The following is an 11,976-nucleotide window of genomic DNA, read 5'->3' as shown; positions in this document are numbered from 1 at the left end:
ACCAGCCAAGAACAACGCTGCGCTAACCAGAAGGAAAAAAAAAAAAAAAAAAAAAAAAAAAAAAAATGCCGGGGACATTGCTCCATACAAGGCCCTGCGTTCAATCTCCAGTACTGGAAAAAAAAAAACCCAAAACAAAAGACCTCAGTTTTTGTTTCCTCTCACAGCTGTGAAGGAGGACGTTGTGGATGTTTGCTCTTATATGCTCGGTCTCTCACTGATGGCTTCGAAGGCCCTTCTGGTTACAGCCAGAGATTTGGGCTTCACCACGTCAACTTCAATGATGGCAGCAAGCCAAGGACTCCCGGGAAATTTACCTGCTTTTTCACCAGCATCATTGAAAAGAATGGTTTTCTCACTAAGGTAGTAAAAAGACCGCCACCATCACATATAGCAGACTTCCCCTCCAAAACCAGAACCTTCAATTTTCCATCTGAGCTGCCCTCCAAGGCTAGTTTGGGAAAAGTTCTCCAAACAATCCAAGTTTGACAGAGACTTTTTCTACCATGGCACATTCCGGGGTGACTTTCTGTGGGGCGTCGTCGGCCTATCAAATAGAAGGGGCTTGGGATGCTGATGGCAAAGGCCCCAGCATTTGGGATAAGTTCACACACACACCAGGGAGTGCAGTGAAAGACAACGCCACTGGAGACAGCCTGTGACAGCTATAACAACCTGGATGCTGATCTTGATACACTTCCAGCTCTGAAGGTGAAGTCCTATCGCTTCTCTATATCCTGGTCTCGGATTTTCCCTGACGGGACAATTGTATCAACAGAGCTGGTGTTGAATGTTACCACAGACTGATCAACGGCTTGGTGGCGAGCAACATCTTGCCCACGGTGACAGTGCTTCACTGGGACTTGCCCCAGGCCCTTCAGGATATTGGAGGCTGGGAAAACCCCTCCTTGATGGAGTCGTTTGACAGCTACGCCGACTTCTGTTTCCAGACCTTTGGTGACAGTCAAGTTCTGGATGACTTTTAATGAGCCCTTAGTGCAGGCCTGGTTTGGGTAGGGCGTGGGGAATTTCCCCCCAAATGTGAAGGACCCAGGCTGGGGCCCTTACAGGATCGGTCATGCAATCATCAAAGCCCATGCCAGAGTGTACCACACTTATGATGAGGAGTACAGGCAGCAGCAGCAGGGAGTCATCTCATTGAGCCTCAACACACACTGGGCACAGCCCAAGTCTCCAGGGGTCCCCACAGATATAGAAGCAGCTGACCGAATGCTGCAATTCAGCTTGGGCTGGTTTGCCCACCCCATTTTCAGAAATGGAGACTATCCTGATGTCATGGAGTGGAAAGTGGGGAACAGGAGTGAGCTACAGCACTTGGCCACCTGCCGCCTGCCGGGTTTCACTGAGGAGAAGAAGAGGTACATGAGAGGTTCAGCTGACGTCTTCTGCCTCAACACCTACTCGTCTAGACTTGTGAAGCACACAACACCCCAGTGAAGCCACCTTCCTACCAGTGTGACCAGGAGACCATTGAGGAAGAGGACCCTTGGTGGCTTGTCACAGCGATAAACAGCTGCACCCTGGGGGATACGCAGACTGCTGAATGGATCAAGGAGGAGTATGGTGACGTCCCATCTACATCACTGAGAGTGGGGCTAAGTGCAGCTGTGCAGGACACCGACAGGGTATTTTACTACAGAACCTACATCAGTGACGCTTTGAAAGGTATGTGAGGGACCAGTTCATCTTACAGAATCTCAATACCCCATATATCATGTGCCTGAAATTGTTTTTTAGGGTGCCTACGTCTCTTTTATGCCCTAACTCCATAATTCCTTACCTATTTGGGAGTTTACAGTATCCATAGAAACTGAAAAAAAACTGTTTTCTTAAAATGTATGAATCCCCCCAAAATACTTCCATGGGTCATTGTTCATTACTGAGCAATTACTAGGACACATTCTATTTTAGATCCTGAGAATGCTGAAGGGAATGAAGTATACATTTCTGCCCTCATAGAACTTATATTCTTGGGATCCCATGCATCCCAGAATAAGAAACTCTTTAATTCGCACTCTTATGCTTAACTTCTATAGTAGTTCAAGTTCAAGCTCTTGAACTTGAGACATAGCCTTTCCCTTAATAAAAAGAATTTGATTTTGCAGAGGAGTTACTAATACTTTCTCTAGGGTCATCAGAGCCGGCAGAAGTAACACCAACGCGGTGATCTCTCTCTCAGCACATGTTACTTTCCAGCAGCCAGCACTCTGCTGGGCCTCCTGCAGCTCTTCCCTCCTGGTGTAAAGCTCTCTCCTCTGCTCTCTCGGGTTGCTCCTAGCTTACAGGCTTGATGGCGTAACCTTCCAGGGTATCCCGCCTGGTCTCTGATGGACAACTTTGCGTGGCTCCATGGTTATACTGTCAAGTTTGGTCTGTACCACGTTGACTTTGAGGATGTGGACAGGACTCGTACAGCGAGAGCTTCGGCCAGCTACTACACCGAGGTCATTACCAACAATGCCATGCTGATGCCCAAGGAAGATGAGTTCCTGTATGGGGAGTTTCCCAAGGGCTTCATCTGGAGTGCAGTTTCTGCTGCATATCAGGTGAGAAGTTCAGGGCCATTCAACAGCACTTACTGCATGCCCGCCTGCCTGCCTGCCTGTCTACTGTGCGCCGGATTTTGGGCTCGGTGCCGGAGAGCACAGGTACATGAGCAGGGATTCCAGCAGGCCACAGGGAGCCAGTACGTGTGTGATGGATTCAGGGGAGCCTCTTCCTGGACGTTCCTGCTTCACACCTCACATCCGGCAGAACAGCAGTTAGGTGTCCACAGGGCCAGATGGAGCAGAAACAGGCCGGGCAGAGACACGCAAATGTACAGTGTCTGCTGGATGCATTCACTCCTCCCCTAGCCCTTCCAAGAAGGCAGTTTACAGGTATTTAGTAACTAAGAGTCACCCAGATGTGGTGGGACACACGGGTAATCCTAGCACTACAGGAGGCTGAGGCAAAAGGATTATAGGTTCAAACCCAGCCTGGACAATATACTGACTTAGCAAGGCTCTCAAAGTAAAAAATAGAAGAACTAGGAATGTAGTTCAGGGCAAAGACTCTGGGTTCAGTCCTTAATACTGAAAAAAAAAGTTAATTAGCAAGCAACCAGAAAAACTGTTTGTGTCCTGGCCAGGAAAATCCCAGATCTTGATCCTTCTAGCTGCTCTGGCCAACACCAAACGAGGTAGATGCCAACATTTCAAAGGCTGGATCCTGTTACATATCAGGTAAATTGAATCCTCTGTAGCAGGATTTCTCAGTTGGGGCCTGATTGGTATTTCAGATGTTTATTGGCATCTGTGACTTCTTCCCACCAGAGGCCGGTTTGTAGATTACTCCTCCTGTGGGGATAACCAGAAGTGTCTTTAGACATTGCCAGCTGTCCCCTTGGGGAAGAATGCTTCCTGTGTGGGAACCATCACTCCACAGGTTTACAATTGACCATACAAAGGATGAGAGGTTTCTTCTAGGGTATAGGCCACAGGCCCTGCTGAATTCATAAAATCCTGGCCATGTGAGAGCAAACAGGGTCTTGAAAATGTTTTAGCCAACTCACATCTTGAATTTTTGAGACCCTATGTCAAAAATAAAGAGCTGGGGGTGAAGCTCACTGGTAGAGCACCCCTGAGTTGGATCCTGTCTTAGTTACATTTCTATCCTTGCTGAGATAAAACACTCAACACCCAAAGTTAAAGGGAAAAGGGTATATTTAGCTCACAGTTTGTAGAGGTTTCAGTCCATAACAGGCTGGCTCCAAGGCAGAGTGGTACATGGCAGAAGGGAGTTGTAGAGGGGAAAAACAGTTCATGGCGCCCACACCGTAGCAAAGCAACAAGGGAACCTTAACAGTGTCTGTCTGTCCTTTTATCCGGACTACCAGGACAAGTGTGGTGCCAAACCGATCAGTGTACTGGTTTAGTAGTCACATGACCGTAATCCCAGCATCACACACTCTAGATTCAGCCACCTCTGCAAAAGCCACCTATGACCACATGGGGCTTTGGAGGCACATCTAGACCCAAACCACAACAGACAACAGATCCCTAGTACCATAAAGAAAAGGAAAAAAAAAAAGAGACCAGTGTTGGGTGCATGCCTGCACTGGGGATGCCAAGACAGGAGGATTGGAAGTTCAAGGCCAGCCTGGGCTGCACAGCGAGACTGTCTCAAAAATAACAAGACCAGGATGAGAAGTGCTTACAGTGTGGGTTCCCGGAATAGAATGCTGGCTGAGCCCTTGAGAGGATGGGTGCTCCAGCGTTTAAGCAGTGATTTCTCTAACGAGCCCTGGCTTTCTTTAGCGTCAAATGGCACTTAGAAACCGTGATCAGGACATGGGTGTACTCCACTTCCGGAGTGTTACTACTGTACTTCTAGGCCCTCTGGGTGGACAGACCTAGGAAAGAAATGTATGCACACATTCACACACATTTTTACGTCATCCATCCATCCCTTTGTCACACCTCCAATAACAGTCCAACTCCACAGGATTGATGCTGGCCTTCTCATTTGTCCTATTTGTATCTCCTTTTTGCAGTAGTGAGAAACCTAGCTTCTCATATCCTCAATATAGTCTCTTTGTTCACTCCTAACTTCCCCAATGATCTCTCTCCACACACGGCTCACATGGTGGGTGCTCCTGGGCCCTATCCCTCTCACCGAGCCTGGATATGTTATTTATTTAATCTGTTTATTTTTTATCAGTTTTATTCCATTCCCCTCTGTTTTGTTTCCAGTTTTCCTTCTATTTTCACTTTTATTTTCCTGTCTCTTCCTTTCTCCCTCCTCCCTTGTTCTCCTTTCCCATTTGAACACTTTCTTCCTATTTCCCAACATCCATATGCATGTCCTTACTGGACATGCATTTTGTTTTGTTTTTGCATCGGGGATCAAACTCAGGACCTTCCACTTGCAAGGCAGGTGGTGGCACTACTGAGCTAAATCCCCACACGCATTTTTTTGGGGGGGGTACTGGGGATCGAACTCTGGACCTTGTGCTTCAGAGGCAGAAAGTGGAACCACTGAGCTAAATCCCCAGCCCCCGACATGCATTCTTGATTAGAATGCTGGCAGTAACTCGGATGTGTCCAATCTCATGTCACTCCATTAAAAGAATTTTTTACTAGTACATGTTTGCAGTAATGATTATATTCATGGAGGGGAGTTGGTACGTGTACATAACACAGCTTCTTTTTTCATCCATCCCCTTTCCTCCCACTCATTCTATTGAAGTGTTCTAAATTACAGAAATTATAAGTATTTTTCCAGTGGCTTGTGATCATTTATTCAAAGAATAGGCAGGAGGAAAGGAGGGATGAAAAGAAACAGTGACATACGTTTTAACTAGAAATTTTGACTCCACACCTAGCCATCTTTACAATTTGGCTGTGGCTAGGGATGGCAGCAGGTGTGAAAATTTTCAGATCTTTAGTGAACACTTACCATATACCAGGCACTGTGAGCAAAGTGAAATACACCTTGCCTAGTCCGTAAGGTTTGTGGGAAGCCAGTCATTAGTATAATGCAGTGTGGTGGTACACAAACTACACAAAATGTGGGAGTTCAGAGACTGCAGGGGCCAGAGAAGACTCCAGGTGGAGATGCTGCTAAGCAAAATCCTGAGTTGGGATGTGCCCTGACAGAAAGGAATTTGTCTGACTGACTTCATGAGATCATGCTTTGTCCTCTTGAGATCGAGGGTGCATGGAGAGCAGATGGAAAAGGACTTTGTATCTGGGATACGTATTGTCTCACACCAATAAGGATTGAAAATGACGACACTGGAGATGTGGCCTGCGACAGTTATCACAAGATTGCTGAGGATGGGGATGCCCTGCAGAACCTGTGCGTATCCCACTATCGCTTTTCCATCTCCTGGACTCGCATTTTCCCTGATGGAACCAACGAGTACATCAATGAACTGGGCCCGAACTATTATGTGCAGCTCATCGATGCATTGCTGGCTGCCAACATCAAGCCCCAGGTGAGGGTGGCCCTGGCCAATGTAGTCCACTCTCTCAGGCTTGGCCACCGGCAGACACTGACATGTCAGTGTATCTCGCATCAGTGGCTTCCTATGGAAAAGCGCAACTGATGGAACTGCTGATCTGAATCTCTTACAGGTGACCCTGTACCACTGGGACCTACCTTAGGCACTCCAGGAAGTCGGAGGCTGGGAGAATGAGACCATTGTGCAGAGGTTTAAAGAGTATACAGACGTGCTCTTCCAGAGGCTGGGGGACAAGTGAAGTTCTGGATCACACTGAATGAGGCCTTTGTCGTTGCTTTCCATGGTTATGGCACTGGGATGGCAGCTCCAGGTAAGGTCTCAGGGCCAGACTTGTCTTGCTCTTTAGAACACGGCATTCTCAGCACCCTGAAGACATGAAATCCAGGTGCACAGGAGGAGGCAGCCAGGAAAGCCCAATGGCAGCACCTCAGAAACCCCACCTCCTGCTCAAGTCTGCAAGGATCTCCCCTCTGACACATGTGCTAAACACAGATTTCACATCTTAGTACCTGAGGATGACTTCATTTCTTTGCTCCGTGACTGATTTGCCTCAGGTGGGAAGCTCTGTAAGAACTGGGATGTAGACAAACTGATGTAGGAAAGAACAATTTGTTGGCCTATTTGGGTCCACAATCTGTTTTCATACTTCCAATATTCTACAGTTCCAATAACTGATTTGCATGACCTGAGCCCACTTAGTAACAGTGAAACCTGACTCAACCCACTTGGTGTGAGCATTCTAAGTTCTGCTGCATGTACTTCACTATGGAGAGCTGTCCTGGGCCCTGCTGGGGCCATATATGTATAATTTGTTATTTTCTAAAATACAAAAATGTTTATTTCCGATCAGGATTTTTTAACTTTTTTTTTTTTTTTTTTTTTGGTACCAGGGATTGAACGCAGGACCTTGCGCTTGCAAGGCAGGCAGCAGAACCACTGAGCTAAATCCCCAGCCCTCCAATCAGGGCTTTGACTAAGGGACTGTGGACTCTCTTTGGCCCTTAAAGGATATCCAGCTTCCCCTTCCTCTGTTGCTAAGCATATGAGGTAAATTTGTGTTCATTTGTATGATTATTCCTTGGGATCTTGTATAAAAGCTGAAAAGAGTGGGGCTGGGGATTTAGCTCAATGGCACTGTGCTTGCCTGGCAAGCACAAAGTCCTGAGTTGGATCCCCAGTACCACTGCAAAAAAAAAAAAAAAAAAAAAAAAAAAAAAAATGCTGGAAAGAGCCACAGAGAGATGGAGGGTTGGACCTCCAGCCATCATGAGATGCGTCTCGCTAAGCCTTGGCTGGCACTGGTTTGAGCAACCTTTCCCAGTATTTGCTCTCCGGTAGTCTCCACCTCAGATGCTGCTTCCCCTAGTAATGGTCTCCAACCCCTGAGGCACACATATCGTAGATATTTTGCCTGAGACCTACAAGCATTCTTTTGGAGGAGGGGACAGAAGGCCACGTTTTGCAAGTCCTTTCTCCTCTCTCCCAGTTTTTTTTTTTTTTGTACTGGGGATTGAACGCGGGTGTTTGCACTTGTAAGGGAGACACCAGAACCACTGAGCTAAATCCCCGGCCCGTTTTCTTCTTTTAAAAAATGTTTTATTAGCATGTTTTCAGAACGTAATTACACTCACCATGGGGAGTCGCTACATGTCATAACATTTTCTTTTTATTTCCCTTTATCTCCCTCCTTTAATTTTATTCTCACAAGCACACTCTGCAGTCCATTCTAACAAGAAAAAAAAAATAGAAGAAACTGGAAGGCTGCACTACTCGATGAAAGTGATAGAGCCATCTAGTAAGTAGTAGGTGAAGGTTTAAATTCATTTTCCAGATACCAAACTCTTTCACCTAGAGGGGATATCTATATGCAGGGAACTAATACTCTTGGTCACATTCATTCTGTTGGCAGGAATCTCCTCTAGGCCTGGTGCTGCTCTGTACACTGCTGGCCACAACCTAATAAAGGCTCATGTTGAGGCCTGGCATCTGTACAATAATGTGTACCGTGCCAGTCAAGGCGGCATGATTTCCATCACCATCAGCAATGACTGGGCTGAGCCCAGGGATCTCTCAAACCAGGACGATGTGGAGGCAGCTAGGAGATATGTTCAGGTATGTTTTTCTCTTATTTATTTTTTTTACTCCTGACATGGTCTAATGCAAACAGAATTAGGATGAGAATCAAAGATTTGGGATGTAGGCTCAGCTTCACTATTAGCTGATTTCATGAGCATGGAACCACATAGCTTTTTGTTCCTTAGTCATTTCTTTTGTGAACTGGAGATGTCCTACCCACTTCACAGGTTTACAGTAATTAAAGTGGTGAATTTTTAAGGGTTGGGTTTTCTTTTAAGTCCTGAAAAAATATTTGCAGATGTAGTCCTTACTGGATGTAACATAGCTTTGAAACTAACTACAAAAAGAAATCCCCTCTCTTCAATCTTTCTGCTCTGACTCCCAGCTCATGGAGCTGCGTTGCACACTTCATCTCTATGTGTTGCCATCTTGTTTGCTCCAGCCTAAGAATTTAAGTTGGGTAATCCAGACTCTAAACTTGGTATTGCATCTAATTTGCTACTTCCATCAGTTTGAAATAGGACAAGAACATCTTTTGGCTGCAGAATTTTATCCCTAGGAATAGACATACTGGTCATTAAGCAGGTGTTGATACGGCCCAGTTGTATTTCAGTCTGAAAACCTGACAAGACAGAGGGAGAGGATTACCCTCATTCACAGTACAGCCTTTTCTCTAGATCCTGCTAGTGCTTCTCGGGTTAGAAGACACACTCTTCCATGTTTTGGCATTAAGAAAAAAAAGGAAAGGTCTCTATTCTCCAGACTCCCCCATTTTGGGGAGAGGAGTCTTCAGACTGTAGCACTTTGACTCTCTTAGAGGACACCACAGGCCTTGGTTTGCCAAACTCTTCGCAAGAGAGCTTGACAAAGGTGGTCAAATTAACAAGTGCATTCTTCATCTCAGATTCACAAAATTGTTGAATTAGAACAGTAATTTTCCCCTGAAGTCAAACCCCCCAAATTTGGGAAATATTAAGTAATATCACTAGATTAAGCCATTTACTGGGGATGGGGGTGGGCAGTGATACTGTAGTCCAGGACTATGACAGACCCATCTATTTCTTTCTTTTTTTGGTACTGGGGATCAAACTTGGGTCCTTGCGCTTGCGAGGCAGGCGATGGCACCACTGAGCTAAATCCCCGGCCCAGACCCATCTATTTCAATTTTCACAAGATCTGGTTTATTACCTTAAAGTGCATTTAAGTTGCAAAAGGGAAGGGAACCAAGAAATGCAGGGAACAGGAGAAATAAAAAGAATTAAGGTGTTACATGCATGTGCCAGCTCCCTACTATGAATTATAATCATTATGTACTATGAACTTGTACAAATTTTTTAAAAGTTTAACCAGGGTGGGTGCATGTGTCAAGCCTCATCTGACCGAGTGGAAGGCTGTCTTCACCCCAAACTTTTCAAGCATCAGCCAGCAGGTGAGGGAAGGATTTGAAGACTAAAATGGTCTCTCAGGCCCTCCAGCATTATATATTTGGGTGCCTGTATCCTAACAATAGGATGTCCTAGACCTCATGAAAGAAAACAGGTTTCCTGGGGTATAGCTCAGTGCGTAGGGTACATGCCATTTCACCAATCCGCAGCACCAAAAACCAACCAAACAGAAGTTAAATAGTTCGTTTCAACTTTAGGGCTTTGAGCCTAATACTTATAAAACAACCTGGTAGTCAGGAAAACCATGCAACTCAGGCCTTCCCTAATGTTCTCGTTGATCCTCAGGTACTTTGATGAGAAAGGACCAGGACATAAGTTCAGCTGCTCTTGGTGAGAGCGAACAGGGCCTATAGGTCTCCACTGTCCCCTTCTCCTTCTGTCCAGCCCTCCTAAAGGCAGCCAGAAAGAGGAGTGCCAGGGCCAGTGGTCGTTCAGTTCCTCTCACATCAAGGGTTACCGAGAAAGGGCCTGCCTGGAGGGCCTTGGTACAGTGAAGCACACTGAGACACAGATGGAAAGGCCTGTGGGCACTTTGGCTGCTACCCGGGACAGCGGAGATGTCAGGGAGGGGATGTGACTGCTGGGCAAGGCTGTTTCAGACTCTTGGTGTGCCTACCTGTGAGGCCAAGGCTGACTCCTCCACTCCCTGCAGTTCATGGGAGGATGGTTTGCACATCCTATTTTCAAGAATGGAGATTACCCTGATGTGATGAAGACACGGATCCGTGACAGGAGCTTGGCGGCAGGCCTCAACGAGTCTCGGTAAGATCGTGCGTCCACAGTGGCAGCACACGGGGGCTGGGAGCAGAGAAGCAGGTCTCAGACAAGCAGCCAGGCCTCTGAGCCTCTTGGTTGGGAAGATTACATTGACGGTATATGAAAGGTTCAGCCCAGCGCCTGGCCCTGCCATGGGCTTGGCAAAACAAAGTTGCTCTGATTATTATACTTCACAACAACCAGGGATCTGTCCCAAGGGCAAGATCCTCTTAGCAGTCTTCCTACAGTGGTAACTCGGTACTTGTTAATTGCTTCTGAGAGGTGCTACAAGTATACTAAAAAAGATGAGTACAAATTGTTTTGCACGGAAAGGGCAGTCATGAGGCAATTGACACAAGTTCTTGTTGGCATCATGAGAACCAAATAAATGAGAACTGGGACAGAATTTTGTGACAGAATGCATAGGATGCCAAATCTGACACATTTCAGAGCAGCTGAGTACCAAGGTATGACGATAAATTCCCCAACTTATCCTACGTATTTCTTTGCTTCATTAGTGGGTAACTGCCAGATGTGCATTTTGTTATTTGGCCAGTAGGTAGTGATGGTTTACACCAAATTATCCCTAATTGCTGGCTCATTTCTCTTCTGGTCAAAGTAGTAATAGCGAGCCAGGTGTGGTGGCGCATGCCTGTAATCCCAGCACTTGGGAGGCTGAGGCAGGACAATCGCTGTGAGTTCGAGACCACCCTGGGCTACACAGTTGCAGGTCAATCACAAAAAAACAAAACAAAAAGTATTAGCAATGTCAAGGGCAGCTTCCAATGGTATTTTATTTCTATTTTGAGATGAGTAAACAGAGGCACAAAGACTAGGTCAAGATCACCTGGTTAGATCTGAAGCCAAGCTGTCTGCCTCCAGGGTCCACACTCTGGGTATAAGAATCATCCTGCTTGCATTAGAGGTAAGATATGTAGAAAGGCACAAAGTGATGTTTACTGGCTTTATGGGACAACAAGCAGAAGAGGGTAAAAGGGATTCAGCAGATGTTCCTAGCATAGCTTTTGAGTCTTTTCCTTAAATCTCCCTCATAAAGCCCAGGTGTTAAGATTTAAAAATGCAGTCCCCAGCTTATACTCTTAACCTGTTTAAGTCTTGCTCAGCAGGCGGCACCTAGAGGTCTGATGTGCCACCTCTGAGAACTCTGGCCAACCTACACACCTACTTGAGCACCTATCTACTAAGTATATGAGCCAGAGCCCAGTGCAATCCATATAAGGAGAGGATTTCAAGTCTGACTCCCTTCAATTGCTGACAGACTGGCTGGGAAGTCTGTCCTGGAATACTGTTTGCCAATTTCTTCAATATGAAGAAAACTTGGGGCGGGGGTCACTTCACGGACAAGGCAGAACATCAGTTGAGCTAGGCCTTGAAAATGACTAGCACTTGGGAGAGCAGAGATCATTCCAAGGGCTGGGAGAATGAGTCTAGGCCCAGAGATAAGAATAAGGGGCGTGGGCTGGGAAACATGGTGGAGGGTGTGAGACACAGGCAAAGGGTCTTAATAGTGTCTGCCCACTGACGACAAAAGGATTAACACCCTTAACAGACAAACTCTAGATAAAGCCTCCTGTCTTTAGGTAGGCAAGCATAGATAATATTAATAAAAACCTTTTGATGTAAGGCCTGTTCCTTCCTCCCAACGAGTCC

General features: G+C 46.2%; 1 protein-coding gene across 1 annotated transcript in view; it reads left to right on the top strand.

Annotated features, from left to right (window-relative positions):
• Window positions 1–11,976, top strand: part of Lct (lactase) — a 44,901-nt gene that overhangs the window by 27,534 nt on the left and 5,391 nt on the right. Inside the window, 15 exon segments of the mRNA XM_019204844.2 lie at window positions 168–200; window positions 203–452; window positions 454–537; window positions 539–652; window positions 654–754; window positions 757–961; window positions 963–1,450; window positions 1,453–1,686; window positions 2,300–2,317; window positions 2,320–2,567; window positions 5,711–6,001; window positions 6,141–6,261; window positions 6,264–6,338; window positions 7,938–8,140; window positions 10,202–10,311. Coding sequence (XP_019060389.2) covers window positions 168–200; window positions 203–452; window positions 454–537; window positions 539–652; window positions 654–754; window positions 757–961; window positions 963–1,450; window positions 1,453–1,686; window positions 2,300–2,317; window positions 2,320–2,567; window positions 5,711–6,001; window positions 6,141–6,261; window positions 6,264–6,338; window positions 7,938–8,140; window positions 10,202–10,311 — 2,575 coding nt within the window.

The sequence above is a fragment of the Fukomys damarensis genome, unplaced genomic scaffold (assembly GCF_012274545.1).
Source record: "Fukomys damarensis isolate Sample0158 unplaced genomic scaffold, DMR_v1.0_HiC HiC_scaffold_29, whole genome shotgun sequence".
In the NCBI taxonomy this organism is placed as follows: domain Eukaryota; kingdom Metazoa; phylum Chordata; class Mammalia; order Rodentia; family Bathyergidae; genus Fukomys; species Fukomys damarensis.
This window is presented reverse-complemented; position numbering and strand designations above follow the sequence as displayed.